At 52.3% G+C, this 15,000-nt stretch overlaps 2 protein-coding genes across 10 annotated transcripts in view; one reads left to right on the top strand and one right to left on the bottom strand.

The window, feature by feature from the left end:
- Positions 1 to 5,894, bottom strand: part of LOC126573333 (collagen alpha-3(IV) chain) — a 26,182-nt gene extending 20,288 nt beyond the window's left edge. The window contains exon 1 of the mRNA XM_050233354.1: positions 5,415 to 5,894. Coding sequence (XP_050089311.1) covers positions 5,415 to 5,549 — 135 coding nt within the window. The 5' untranslated portion in view covers positions 5,550 to 5,894. The remainder of the gene's footprint in view (positions 1 to 5,414) is intronic.
- Positions 5,895 to 6,142: 248 nt separating this feature from the next.
- LOC126572674 (collagen alpha-1(IV) chain) overlaps positions 6,143 to 15,000 on the top strand; it is an 11,501-nt gene continuing 2,643 nt past the window's right edge. The window contains exons 1-6 of one of the 9 annotated variants that reach the window (XM_050232175.1): positions 6,143 to 6,230; positions 7,065 to 7,343; positions 9,491 to 9,539; positions 9,623 to 10,555; positions 11,024 to 11,520; positions 12,264 to 15,000. The exon at positions 12,264 to 15,000 is cut by the window's right edge and continues 837 nt beyond it. In XM_050232175.1, coding sequence (XP_050088132.1) covers positions 7,324 to 7,343; positions 9,491 to 9,539; positions 9,623 to 10,555; positions 11,024 to 11,520; positions 12,264 to 15,000 — 4,236 coding nt within the window. In that variant the 5' untranslated portion in view covers positions 6,143 to 6,230; positions 7,065 to 7,323. Of the gene's footprint in view, positions 6,238 to 6,813; positions 7,344 to 9,490; positions 9,540 to 9,622; positions 10,556 to 11,023; positions 11,521 to 12,263 lie in introns of all 9 variants that reach the window. The other 8 variants (XM_050232173.1, XM_050232172.1, XM_050232176.1 and 5 more) reach the window with 8 other exon arrangements.

Genomic DNA, 15,000 nt, shown 5'->3' with positions numbered 1-15,000 from the left:
TATGGAAGCGAAAGCCAGATAATCCAGTAAAATCCTTGTCAGAGGAAAATATGACTCACAGCAATGCAACATCGTGCGCTTTGTGATTCAACGCCTTGACATCTCTGCAAGGCTGCTGGCTGACTGACAACAGTGGATCCGTGCGGCAAACCAAAGCGGCATCATCATCCGTAGGCGTTTCCTTCCGTTCGAAGACCGGGGGGGTGGGGGGGGGGGGGGGGCTCCAATTGAGCGTATCAGCTGGTGTGAAGAATGCTGACCGCGGTTGCTAACAGACCGAATCTACATATTCGCGGCGCTCTCCCTTGCGGAACCTGCCGGAATGCAGCTGCAACGAATCGAACGAAACCAAAAACCCTCCCCTTTTCTTGGGATGCATTTCGATGCACAAACAAGTTGTTACTACTCTCTAGAGTGCGCGGCGCACGCGCTGCCCCACGAGAACCTTCGCACGATCTCCGACCGTTCCGACTTTGACGAAGAAATTGGGCAGATGTGTCACAATGCAGGGCGCAGAAGCATAAGAATAGACGGGAAGGGTAAGGAGAGAAACGCCGGAAGCCTCTCGGAAGCAATCGTCGCCCGCCCTAGGTTGGGTCATGGTTCGAAAATAAACTGGAACACCACGAACGAACCGTGCTGGGCCGCAGCACGGCGACGGCACGCATGGAGACGGCCTTCGTTGTTGCAATTGTTGAACATTTCGAGCACGAGTACCCGGCGCTCGCAGTCAGTGTGCGGTATAGTAGTGTCCTATGTTGTGCGCCATAATGGAACACCAACCGCTCCACACCGCTCTGCTCCACCAGCTCGCCAGTTTTCCCTATTAGCATAAGCAAATGATGGCGTGGGCGTGATGGTCTCTTGAGATTGGAGCTCGCGAAGATCGTCGCGTTGAGATATAAATTGGCTCGCGGTGCAAAAAAGGCGTTGAGTGAGTTGAGAGAATGTCTTTCGTTTTGTGCTGACATCATAATTCAAATGCGTTTAGTGAGGAGGAGCAGGACGCTAAAGAACCAAGTGTTTCTGTGCGTCTGTGTGCGTCTGGTTTAATCTCAATTAATGAGATCATAACAGAATTAACGCAGAACCGGGCACGCCATCTGAGCGATCAAGCTATAAATCACTACCATCCGGCACAATCACGGCCTAATTCTAGACCGGCCCGTGCGGACAGCGAGCGCCGCTTATCATCGACTGGACGGATGACGACGGTTCCAAAATAAAACAAAAAAGGGAAACACACAAGACACCACCTCGAAAGGTTAGAACAATGTCGCAACGCAATCAGTAGTGCTTCTTCGAACCGCTCCACCAACAGCTCAACAGCCATGGCTCAAATCTGTTCGACGGCGAGGCCGAGTGCCGAGAAAACTTTCGCACCCGGCCATTTGACCGATGGTGATAAGCGCCAACAATGTGCGCTCGAGTTCTCTCTTTTTTGTTAATTCAAAATATTCCCAAAACTTCATCCGCGATGGTTCGTCGTTTTTCTGTCGTTTAAATCTTTAATATCATTCTGTTAGCGATCTGATTACTCGCTCAGTACCTGTGCACCTTTCAGCCTATGCTATGCAGTCCACAGTTCTTGCCTTTTATTAACTCGTTTTCCGGTGTGCTTAATGCTTTTCTTCCATGCTTCGATCGGCCAAAGGACGAGTTTATGAATGTGCAGCCGCTAGCCGGCCGGAACGAGGACACAAACAGGGCAAACAGCGTCATAGGCGATGATAACCTCGCGCCGCGCTAGATTAGCGCTAGCGGAATGGCCAGCCGATGGCGGCATTTTGTGTGTGATGTGCTGGTGATTACGCGAGCACGAGCGACCAAGAATTTGCACCGTATTGTGATGCCGGTCCCCGGGGGGACTCTGCAACACTTCCATTTTCTTTTCATCCTTCGTTACGAATTTTGTGCGCCACAGAACGAAAACGAGAGAGTGTGCTAGAGGAGCAAGTGTTTTTGTAGAATGCCATCTTTAAAACATATGGCGTCGACGATCGGCAGAAATAAACCATGATGTCAGCGATCTGCATCTGCGTAATGTCATCATGTTCATTTGGCGCGATGCGCGATGCAACTCCAACGGTCCGTGGAAGCAAGCGTTTCGTGCAAAGACCACCACCAGGGACGTTTATGTAATCCAGAGGCCAGATGAATGAACTAGCTTGATCAATGAAGATCACCCCTGCTACTGTTCACCGTAGATCGTGGGCAAAACAACAAACAATCTCATCCTTCACCTCACAAATTAGCGCAAGTGCAAGTGTTAAATCTCGAAGATACCGGAAGAAACTGCTCTTGCATCGTTGCTGCTGCTGCTGCTGCTACATTGTAGCAGTGCAATGGGGGACGAAGATTGAAAACTCAATTGCTGGCTGCACGCAAAGGGGTTGCAATTGCGTGCCACTTTACACGCAGCTAATTAATTGCCCTCAAAATGGAGCAAAGCTCCTGATGCTCCAGACTGCGCCCGATGGCCCGATGATCGTCTGTGCAGTTCGTGCAGAACCTAGAGATCCTAGATGACCAGCAGACAAAGCATTTGGCGTTAAATTGGTCCACACGCGCCTCACCGAGTGCAATTGAGCCTCCAAGATTGTCTCGAGGTGATAGGCGAGGTATTTATGTGAAGAGTCAGCCACACAAGTGGACATCAAATCTCATCTCAGATCGCGTGCAGAATGGGGAATTTGTTTAATCGTCTTCCAGCCACCATCCACCGTTTGAGTTATCCAGTGGAGGAAGTAAATTTGTCACATTATCGTATTGTGCGCACCAATTCAATTGAGTCCACTTGAGACGATCACCACTGTTGAGGTGGGTATGCGGAAGTGTTGCTCTCGTTCTTGGGCAGCTCTCTGTGTTAGGATATGTCCGGGAACACAACATCCTGATTGTTAAAGAATCTTTTTAAACTCGTGTATTTTTTAGACAAATTCACAGAACTGAAGGTAACGAAGCGATTGTCTAACTTTGGAACGGCGCAAAGAAGCTGTCAGAGTGGCGAAACTACAAACCATCGACAGATAAGGTAGCGAGACGGTTTCCGAATCTCAAAAACGTTATTTTAAAAAAAAGCCTTGACATCAACCCGGACGAACGAAAATGCTTCGTGCTGGACTCCACCGATTCGATAACCTCTTCCAAACTTGACCTCTCCAAATTTTCGGGAAGTCGCAAGCCAGAACCACGTACAGCGCACCGGCCAATCTGCCGCGAGCAGACGAGCTCTACCGCACTGGGACCACAGCAGCGGCAGCAGCATCAGCGGTAGAGGAATTAAAAATAATTACGGCAACAAGCGCGCCAGGACTGATACGGTGGTTGCGCGGCGTTGACCACGCCGTTGAACCGCACCACGGTCCGCGCCAGTTGGCGATTAAGCCATTGTGTTCCAGCCTTCCCGTGGGCTTCTTAGCGCGCTTCTCCAGCTGTAATCAGCAAACTCTCGATCGCCGTCACAGTACGGTCAGCGCGGTGGCTGGTTGTGTGTTGTAATCTACACTTATCAAATTCCTCTCGGAGGATTCGTTGCCGTGGTTTGGCTGGCAAGTTGGCTCACGGAGTGCTCATTCCGCGGCGCAGTCACTGGAAGAGATTTGCCCCAGCGCAAACAGACAGAAAAGGATGGACCGCTTAATAGAGGGCTTCGGCATGGTTACGTCAAGAAACCGGATCAGCATGCCGGGCGCGCAGAACATGTGAAGCGCACTAGAATCGCGCACACAAAACCGCATGCCACGGTTGACTGTTTCGTTTTCGCAGAAACTCAAGTACAACTTTACTACTTTCGGCCACGGAGTGCCGGAGTGTAGGACTCACACTGCACAGAACCCTCTCAGGGCGAATGCTTACGCGGAGAGAAGCGAATGAAAGTGCCAACGTCTGCGGGAAAGAACGCGCGCGCCGTGAATGTCTCGAATTGGCATACATTCCACCCCACCTCTCCTGCTATCCTTTTAGTTGAGGAGACGATCAGGTTCGTTCAAAACATGTCTGTCTCGGCACAATTGTTCACAAGCTCATGTCATTGCGCTTCAAGCACCATGTGAACCATCGGATGGATGGTGTCCCGGGCCGTCAAAATGGGAGGTGGGGAATTTCACGCCACGTGGAACGTGATTTCTTAACGCCGTCCGACACGTCCAAATCGATGAAGATAAGCGGAATCAAAGCGCTGCTGGGCTCGTGGTGAAGAGCATCACAAAGATCCGATGGTCGTCGTTGGTCGCCAGTGCTTCCGGACGGAAGAACGCACAACATCCGCGTTGAGTTTGGCGAGAGGCGACGTCCAGCTGTACGACTCGCTGTGCTGCGGCTTATCAGCGGCGTGCTACCCACACGTCTTCTGCACCACCACCCTCTCAATCATGGTGTTCGCTTCTTCTTCTTCTTCCTTCTTCCTGACGCAATAGCGAGGAAAAGGGCGTTAAAAATAACGCCACTCAACTTTAACCTCATTTCCCGTTCTTCTCGCCGCCGACAGCAGCAGCAGCATCTTCTCCCTCGACCGCGAGGAACTGTCCGCGTATTGGCCCCATGCTCGGTTCCGACGGCGACCACGGCTTACCGCCACTTCCCGTCCTCAGTCGTTTCCCCGTTTGATAACAAGCATCGGCACTCGGTCGGTCCGGTCGGCCTGCTCGGGCTTCCAGCGATCGGGTTCTCCGCGAACATGGATCGTGCCGATCATTGCGACGATCGGGAGGATGTTTCTATGCTGCTTTGTGCTCACACATGCTCGCCAAAGTTCAGCGAAGAATCATCACATGAATGGCAACATCTTGCGATCACGAGATCGTTTTATCATGATGATCGTATTTAGCATAATGATGGAACATGCAAAATAGCCTAGTTATGCTATTGTTAACCACTTTTATGTTGTGATGTATGCAGCCATAAAAAATCGGTCGTGCAATGGATGGTGATTGAATGCTTCGCCGCATATGACAGCGCTGGACTTTTTTCTGTGGGTCTATTTAAAAAAAATAAGGGTTATGCCAACAAGCCGAAGGCTGTGAAAACACTTCAAGCAAATATTAGAGCTGAAATTGCCAAAATAACTCCCGAAATGTCCATACAATGCAAAATGCCAAAAAAGAGCCGCTTTTTGTATATCGAATGAAGGCGGTCATTTAATCGATATCATATTTTGAATATGACACGATAAATGGCATAGAATAACCTAATTAAAACTAGTTCTTTTTCCAAAATCTGCTCAAAAATGACAGAGTTATTCAACTTTAAAATAGTGGACCACCTGATGGCGCACTCTGTATAAAAATATATGCTTTCGATGCGTTGTCCGACCGATTAGACAGGCCAATGGTCAACTTGATGTAATTGATAAGAAAGGGATTATAAGATCAAACGATCGTATTGGATAAACTATGCATTTTCCGTGAACATACCGCAGCCGCTGACGGGTGTAGTAGATGGAGTTGGGTTAGAAGTAGTAGCGCCAGACCCAGCCCGGCGTGGGCCATCCTGCTGGTATCCTTAGTTCCCAGGCCCCCCAAGAGCATGGGGACCGTGGGCCGGATCATGCTATTCCAGTTTCGGCCCCTCGATTCGGGTTAGCCGTCGTTGCTAGTGGTCCCTTGTAAACCGATTTCCTACTCCACTAAAGGACCGGAAATGCACTCCATAAACACACACGCCCTCACCGCAAACACAAAGGCCCGCACTGACACAGACACAAGCACACACCGCGCAAGATCGGTCGAAAATGTCCTCCTGTTAGCGAAGGAAGTCGCCAAGTCCTTCGAGTGTCTTCAGGCGATTTGGCGACTCGGACTTGCTCGGACTTCCGTGATCACGGCAGCACGAGGATCGCTGTCGCGTCGGAATGTACAGCACGCGAACGCGCTCCGATCGAATGTTCTGAGCGTTCGAATCACTACTAACGGCACCGGGCGCACCGCACCATGCTGAAGCCTGCCATCCTACGGACCGGCGAACCGGGATCGGGTTCACACTCCACCAACCCTGGGCGCACGCCGCGCGCCTCCGCTCGTCCACGAGCAGCGTGACGATCGCGGCACGATCAGCAACCGAAACCCACGGGGCCACCGATCGCGGACTCCAGCCGCAAGGAAGAGCTCGAGAAAATAGCCGACGTCGGCTACCAGTCAGTAGAAAGTGAACGATCGGACGCACCGGATCGGTCGAGCTGGTCCCGTTTGGTCTCGAGCTCAGCTCTGGCAAACCGTCCCCTCGAGTGTGCGGTAGGTGGTAGGTGGACTCCCAGCTACCAGGGGGAGAAGGTTTTCTTTTCCGTTTTCGGTTCTCTTTCCCATTCGGTGGCAGCTTCCAGTGCCACCTCAAACGTATGCAGGATCCTGTTGGTGCTCGTGCTCGTGAAGAACGATCGTGACATCTGGCTGAGCGAATGGCAAGTCGTGCGTGACAGCAGCAGTAGTGCGTGCCGTGTACCAAGTGATCAATTTCCATTCACTCACTCACTCGAACGGCCGATCTGAGAGTGCTGCACAAAATCTTCACAAGTGTTTATTACCCGTGTTTGGACGCTTTTCCTGGAACGGAACGCGTTCTGAAATGGAGTAGAGTAGAGAGCACGATCGTGACATGGGATCGTCCTCATGATTGGCGTTTGGTGTTTCGTGATCGCTCGCTCTAAACTACTGCAGTTCAGGCAGTTAATGTGTGCATTCTGGCCCACACTCTGAGACACTTTCTTTACTTCATTTGACAAGAACGAGAAGATTCCGTCGCGATATTTGCACGTCTTAAGTGAACGTCGTGTGATGAAATCTCGTACTTAATCCTTCCAATCATTTCCTTCAACAGTGAACAATCCGACACCGTAAATTGCTGATTTCGCGTGCATTTTCTTGAGTGGAAAAGCGCGATCGAAAAAAAAAAGATTAGAAAGGAGAGAAACGAAATTCGCATTCGCTGACCCAAGACCCAAAAAAGAAGAAGGCAAAGCCTTGCCGTCGGGTCTAGTGTGTGTGCTTGTGATACTGATACCGTGTGCCAAAAACATCGTGCCAGTGCCATTGAAAATTACAATTCTTGATTTAAATTCCATGCAGCAGCAGCAGCAGCAGCAGCAGCAGCAGCAACACAGTTCCAGCTTCAGTAGCACGTGATTGAAGTTTAGTGAAACAAGCAGAGGAGAGCAGAGCAGAATTTTGGAAGCAATTTAGAGCATCGCGGGAGTAACGACAGTCGCGGGCAGTGCAGACCGATCAGGTGCCGTCGGTAGCCAAACTGGCTAATACTCGCTGCTAGTCGAACTCGATCGTCAGCCCTTCGTCAGGCGTAGGGCTGTGTCGTAGCCGGGCCACCATCACGATGGGGACCCGAACCAAATGGTAAGTTGGCGTGAGATTCTCTCGGCTGCCGTGCGTCGCCTTGGTGGAGCCTTTGGGCGTTTGTTGCTAGCCAGATGGGGCGAAGACATTGGCCACTGCGACGACGATCCGTGCCGGACGATCGGATTTCGCTGAATACGGCGAAGCGGTTTCTGCTGCGAAAAGTGCTGTTTTTGTTGTTATTCGCTTGAAACAGCCGTGAGGATGGCCGTGATTGGTCCGGGGAGGAAAACACGTTGGTTCAGCTTTTTGGAATATTCCCGCAAGCACGATGGCTCCTGGAAACTTCTTGCGCGTAGCGGCATGTTGACCATGAATGTACTGCACTGACGACGAACTATTGCTTTGACTCATGTTTTTTTTTTCCCATCAGTGCATCTGTATCAGAGTGCAACAAGAATCGATTGATTTTGTTCAAGTGCTTGCTGCTCATGGCGATATGTGTTCGACACTATCATCGTAAAGTGGAGAATGTTGGAACATTTCATAGCGTGTCAATTGTGCAATGGAGCAAGACTTGTTCTGTAATGACGCACCATATGTTTTTTTTTTTGTTAGAAGTTTCATCAGTGTTTACCTTAACTCCCACACTCGCTGCTGCAGAGCGCAGCGAATAGTGAGCAGCCAGCAGTCCGGGAGGACTTGGTTGGACGCTATGCAGCAGAGAACTGCATCGAGCAGAGGATTTACGGGCGATCGTAAATAATGCTGTCGACGTAGACCTTCTCGTCCATCTTGATTTTATTTGATTTGAGCCTAGGGAGCGCCTAGAAACCTAATCCAGCACTTTGTCCACTGAGGGCGTAAAGCACCAATGTTTTGCTTGTGTTTTTTTTCGTGATACTCAAAATGTGGTAGTGCAGTGGAAGAAACTATCCGTTTCCAACGCCAGCAGTGTGTTGAGCTAGTATAAACCAGCGTACATTTACGGAGTCACGATTAGTCGCTAAAGCAATTGCTGCAGAGTCTCTATATCCAGCTGGATGCTAAAATTTAAATTAACATCGAAAAAGGGTACTCTACACCGTGTCCAATATATTCTCATACACTTTTTTGCTGTGTTGTGATGTGAAGTGATCAAGACCGTTCGGGAACGTAGCCAACATAATCCTCAACATTAAATGTTCAGGTTTGCAAAATGCGTCAAGTGTGATCGTTTAAGGGGGTATTCGCACGCAAGGCATATTATCCCTATTTTTTATTGAAAAAGGCGTAAATATTAACTCAACTTTTTATAAAACATATGTTATGGAGAAAATGGCGACAAAAGTTAAGTTTATGTGTCATACAATTATTGAAACTAAACGAATATACACTGTCTAGTTTGATTCATTTTAAAGCAACATTAAAAAAATGTGCTGACATGCCTATGCAAGTCGTCCGTGCCACGTACGATGGACAAGCGATTGAAGCTCTTAAAAAAAGTGGGAGGGGAATAATTCCGAAACATATTTTTCAATTGATAACTATAAGATTACCTTTGAAAAAACGCTCTAATGAAAAAAATGGGCCACCCTTTAAGAAAATATTGATGATTGAAGTTGCATGAGAATTGGACACGGTGTACGTATCATAAGCAACAGATTTTTTTCATAAATTGGTTGGTTTGGATCATCCAAATCCTGGCTCCTCCATCGACACTGTGGTGGCCTTTTCTCCAACCACGCGCGGTCATTGCACTGGTTTCGTTTTTATCGAATTCTGCACACGCGAACGCGGCCTTACTCCGAATAACCAGAAGAAAACAACGGATCTAGACCAAACGGAAGGCGACGTATCTTTAGTCACTTCCTGAGTGGCACTAGGAGAGGATGTGAAGATGGAAAGAAGAAGCTTCTCCCCTCACAATCACCATTGCGTCACATCCCGAGTTGAAGACGAACGACGACGACGACGTCGAAAGGCTATCATGAAGGCCTCCATCGGACCGATAAGACGTTACAGTTTGGTCCAGAGTAAGCGACCGCCCTTTTAGATGGCCAGGCTTGCGGCCAGCGATTGATAATGGCCCCGAATGGCACATGCGCGCGCTGTTGGATGAATGGATGCTCGACTGCGATCGCTGAGTCTCGCGCGGAGCTCAGGATTACGATGGTGAAGTGTCTGGATGCTCACTGCTTCTGACTCTTTTCGTTTCTATTTTGCAGGTTAATCACTACCTCGCTGATAGTGTGGTACGCACAACTGGCACATTCGGTAGGTTTACATCGATCGTTCGAAGGATCCCACGCGGCTGGTGCTTATCAACCTCTTTCTCACCCTCTTCTTTATGCTTCCAGCAATTTTGGTCCGATTTGTCGAGCGGTGGCGTAGGGCTATTTAAGCGCGCCGAAGATGACCACCCACGGCACGTGCAACCGAACATCGATCCGAGCTACACGATCATCGACCCAGCCAGTGGTCCAGTAGGGCCACCTTCCAAGAACTGCACCTCGGGCGGCTGTTGTCTGCCGAAATGCTTCGCCGAAAAGGGTAATCGTGGGCTGCCGGGTCCGATCGGCCTGAAGGGAGTTAAGGGTGTGCGTGGATTCCCCGGAGCGGAAGGATTGCCCGGCGAGAAGGGAACCAAGGGTGAAGCAGGGCCGATGGGGTTGCAGGGCCCCAAAGGAGATCGAGGACGCGACGGCCTGCCCGGTTATCCTGGCATTCCCGGGACGAACGGTGTGCCCGGGGCTCCCGGTGCCCCAGGATTGTCGGGCCGTGACGGGTGCAACGGCACGGACGGATTGCCAGGTCTGCCAGGACTTCCAGGATCTCCTGGTCCACGCGGTTATGCCGGTATTCCCGGATCGAAGGGTGACAAAGGGGAACCAGCACGGCAACCAGAGAACTACAACAAAGGCCAGAAGGGTGAACCTGGCTTAGAAGGTCCACAAGGACTTCGAGGACCCGCCGGTGAGCCTGGTCAGCGTGGATTCAGCGGCACACCCGGGGACAAGGGTACACCCGGATTCGATGGTGTGAAGGGCGAGCGAGGTGATAAGGGAGAGTGCTACAAAGGCGCCAAAGGAGAGAAGGGTGCCACGGGCCTCGAAGTGTACGAATTCCGACCGGTCGACGCAACAACTGGCCCGCAGGGCGAGAGGGGCGATCCTGGAGCGGCAGGATTGCCTGGGCGACCTGGCGAAAAAGGACAGGCTGGCGATCGCGGACAGATTGGCGATCGTGGCCACAAGGGCGAGAAAGGACTCCCAGGACAACCAGGACCGCGTGTAAGTTAGCAAATTATTTATTTTAGTTAGTCATTTTTGATGAAATTAATAGCAATACTCACAGGTGTGTCTATCCTTTTACAACGCGACAGAGTGACGCACAACAACGCACACAACAGCCCACCACAATGTTAAATAGCCCGTGATTAGTGCTGTTGTAAAATATCGTGCCGGGTCATCTGAAAAACATAAATCATAATTAATTTCTTTTAGATTATAAGTTTTTTTCTTTCCGAGTTCTTTTTCTTCCGAGTTTTTGTTGAATTTTCCGACACTTTTTATACATCATTTGGTGCCATACTGGTGTTAGAAAAAAGTCGAAAACAGAGCAATGCTAACATTCTCATTTTTTTATGGTACACCCTGTACATAAAACAGTCTTTCTACTACTTAATAATCAAACGCGTCTACATAGATGGCACGTATGTTGCAAGGATATAGTAACGTAACCTCACCCTTTTATTCCAGGGACGAGATGGCAACTTTGGACCGATTGGATTACCAGGACAGAAAGGAGACCGAGGATCCGAGGGGCTGCACGGGCTGAAGGGTAACGTCGGGCCGAAAGGTGACGCCGGACGTGACGGTATTCCTGGTCAGCCGGGAATAGCCGGTCCCCCTGGCGCTCCCGGTGGAGGCGAAGGACGACCAGGAGCTCCGGGGCCGAAGGGGCCTCGTGGTTACGAAGGACCCCCTGGGCCGAAAGGTATGGACGGATTCCATGGCGAAGTCGGCGAACGAGGCCAGACCGGACCGAAAGGTGGCCAAGGCGTACCTGGACGGCCTGGCCCCGAGGGTTTCCCTGGAGCGAAGGGAGAAAAGGGAGAGCCTGGATCACTCGGCATGCCCGGCACACAAGGCCCGCGTGGATACCCAGGGCAGCCGGGACCGGAAGGACCTCGTGGAGAACCTGGCCAGCCCGGTATTGGCATCGCTGGACCGAAGGGAAACGCCGGAATACCCGGGTGAGTAGAGATGGGGTGCACACGAATGTCGGCTGCAGTGATCCGGATGGCCTGGCAAGGATGTTGCGCAGACGGCTGACTTTATTGATACTCTAACCTTACACTACCACAAGCGGGGGCTCGGGTTAATTCTGGTGCAAAAAAGCTAATTTTTGGCGAAGAAACCATTCTACTTTTTTTTTCTCAAGTAACTGTCATATTAAACTGCAACGTTTTAAGAATATTTGGTTCTACTTTGAGGAAGATTGATTGACAACTTCATCCATGGCATCATATTTAGTAAGGGCTGTTTTCAAAAAGGTACTTTTCCCGGTGCCAACCCAATTCGTAACGAAATTTTAGTGCCTTGCAATGTCAACACATCTTATCCATCTTCCCTATTAAAACACACGACGTGGAACGGGAGAGACGTAAACGAGAGAAGTGTTTTAAGTTTGGTTGAAATTTAAGACGAACGCAACGCTCTGAGCAAAGAGACCAAGCTTCAAAGTAGCGAGCTGCATTGAGCCGCGTATAAAGCGTTCATTTACAAAAATCAACATCTTTGTCAGTTTTACTTTGATTAGTCCAAAAAATTTTCATCATATTCTTGAAAGGATCATCATTCACGAAAAAAAGTAAAAAATTACGTCGCAACTCAAATTTAAATACCTTAGCCCCTCCGTAATTGCGTTAGTCATTCCATCTCGCACGCATACAATCAAAACACTGCACTAACTTTGTGACACCGTGTGTCTTTGCAGCTTCCCCGGTGGCAAGGGCCAGAAGGGTGAACGAGGATTCAAGGGAGTAATGGGAACGCCTGGCGATGCGAAGGAAGGTCGTCCGGGAGCTCCAGGCCTGCCGGGACGTGATGGTGAGAAAGGCGACGCTGGCCGACCGGGAATTCCCGGAACGAAGGGTGACCGTGGGGCGAAGGGTGACATCGGTGGACGCTGTACGGATTGTCGGCCAGGCCTGAAAGGAGATAAGGGTGAGCGTGGTTATGCCGGTGAACCGGGGCGACCAGGAAAGCCAGGTGAACCGGGCGAGCGCGGATTTCCCGGAATTCCCGGCGAGGATGGACCGATCGGTCTGCAGGGGGAGCGGGGCCAAAAAGGAGAGGCCGGTATTGATGGTCCGCAAGGAGCGCCAGGACAGCGAGGAGCAGACTACATCGTCACGGAGGACCAAGTGAAGGTGATCAAGGGTGATAAGGGCCAACCTGGGCCACCGGGTATCGCCGGGGTGAAGGGCGAAAAGGGCTACCAAGGATTGGTTGGGCCGGAAGGGAAGATGGGGCTCCGCGGACCGAAAGGAGACAAGGGCAGACCAGGGGAACCCGGATTCGATGGAGCTCCGGGTGCTTCCGGAAAAGATGGGCTACCTGGCCGACACGGACAAACCATCAAAGGCGAACCGGGGCTTAAGGGTAACGTTGGGTACGGCGGTCAAAAGGGCGACAAGGGGTACGCAGGCTTGAAAGGTGAACCAGGCAAGTGTGCGGACATACCACCGAACCTAGAGGCCGCCATCCGTGGACCGCAGGGAAATCCAGGAGAGAAAGGTGCTCCGGGTATTCAGGGCATTCGTGGGGACAAGGGAGACATGGGGGAGCAGGGCAGAACGGGCATTCCCGGCAATGCCGGGCCTCCGGGCGCCCCAGGACCGGTGGGCCCACGCGGATTGACCGGCCAGCGCGGCGAGAAAGGCAACACGGGTGCGATGGGGCCACCGGGGGCACCGGGAAGAGATGGGCTGCCAGGAGCTCCAGGTTTGATCGGGCAAAAGGGTGGCAAGGGAGATCCAGGATTGTCGATGGTCGGACCACCGGGGCCGAAGGGTAATATGGGGTTGCGTGGCCCGAAGGGTGATCGAGGAAGCCCGGGAGATCGTGGAGATGCAGGACTACAAGGATCAGTCGGATACCCCGGTGAAAAGGGAGACCAAGGATTGTCGGGCCCTCCAGGATATCCTGGTGAAGTTGGGCCCAAGGGTGAGCCAGGGCCGAAAGGACCGGCTGGACATCCGGGTGCGCCAGGTATACCAGGACTAGACGGTGTAAAGGGAATGCCAGGTCTGCGTGGGGATGTGGGCGAACAGGGAATGATCGGATTACCGGGCCAGAAGGGCGACAAGGGGCAGGCTGGGAACGATGGTTTGAAAGGATTTCAGGGGCGCAAGGGTATGATGGGCAGCACCGGGTATCCGGGTGCCCGTGGGCCACAAGGAACGAAGGGCGAACCTGGTGAGAAGGGCGATCGCGGGGAAGTCGGCCCTAAGGGACTGCAAGGCATGTCCGGACCGCCAGGCATGATTGGGCCCAAGGGTGATAAGGGGTTGGCCGGTCTTCCAGGCCCCGTCTGTCTACCTGGGTTGACTGGGGAGAAGGGAGACAAGGGATTCGTTGGATTGCAGGGTCTGCCGGGAGAACCGGGAGCCGCTTCGGAGAAGGGGCAAAAAGGAGAACCAGGCTCACCAGGACTGCGCGGCAACGACGGACTACCGGGCCTGGAGGGAGCTCCGGGGCCGAAAGGTGACCAAGGAGCATCGGCTTACGGACGACCGGGACCTCAAGGTGAGAAGGGAGACATCGGAATTTCCGGGATGGACGGATTGCCAGGCGCCAATGGATTGAAAGGCGATATGGGGGTGCAAGGATTCCCGGGAATTAAGGGAGACAAGGGAACTACCGGCCATCCGGGCATTCCTGGTGCGCCTTGCATGGACGGACTACCGGGGGCGGAGGGACCAGTTGGCCCTCGAGGCTACGACGGAGAAAAAGGCTTCAAGGGAGAACCGGGCAGGATTGGAGACCGCGGAGAGCGAGGCGAGAAGGGTGACCAGGGGCTGATCGGTCCTGTTGGATTGATGGGACTTAAAGGTGATCGTGGCATTCCTGGCGAGCCAGGGCTGCCGGCTACGGTCGACGCTATCAAGGGGGACAAGGGCGAGCCAGGATTCCCCGGGCCAATCGGACGTCCAGGCAAGGTGGGGCTTCCCGGAGCTTTAGGTGAGCCAGGTCCGAAGGGAGAACCAGGTGTTCAGGGCCTGCCAGGGTTCCCCGGCCCTCCAGGATTAAATGGGCTCGTCGGACAGAAGGGTGACATGGGGTTGCAAGGCGAAAAGGGGGACACCTGCCCGGCAGTGAAGGGAGAAAAGGGTTTGCCAGGACGACCGGGTAAAACTGGACGTGACGGTCCACCTGGATTACCGGGCGAAAAAGGCGACAAGGGGTTGGCAGGACTTCCAGGACCGACAGGTCCACCTGGTCCCCCCGGACCACTTGGGCGCCAAGGAGAGAAGGGAGACCGTGGAGACACAGGACTCGTTGGGCGCGCCGGTAAAGACGGCTTCCCAGGCGCACCAGGGCAACGCGGACCACCGGGGCCTCAGGGGGAGAAAGGAGATCACGGACCACCTGGATTTGTCGGGCCGAAAGGCGACAAAGGAGAACGTGGCCGCGACGGTATGAATGGGCTTAACGGACCACAGGGCTTG

The sequence above is a fragment of the Anopheles aquasalis genome, chromosome 2 (assembly GCF_943734665.1).
Source record: "Anopheles aquasalis chromosome 2, idAnoAquaMG_Q_19, whole genome shotgun sequence".
NCBI classification, from domain to species: domain Eukaryota; kingdom Metazoa; phylum Arthropoda; class Insecta; order Diptera; family Culicidae; genus Anopheles; species Anopheles aquasalis.
The sequence above is the reverse complement of the archived record's forward strand: the minus strand, read 5'-3'. Positions and strand labels throughout refer to the sequence as shown.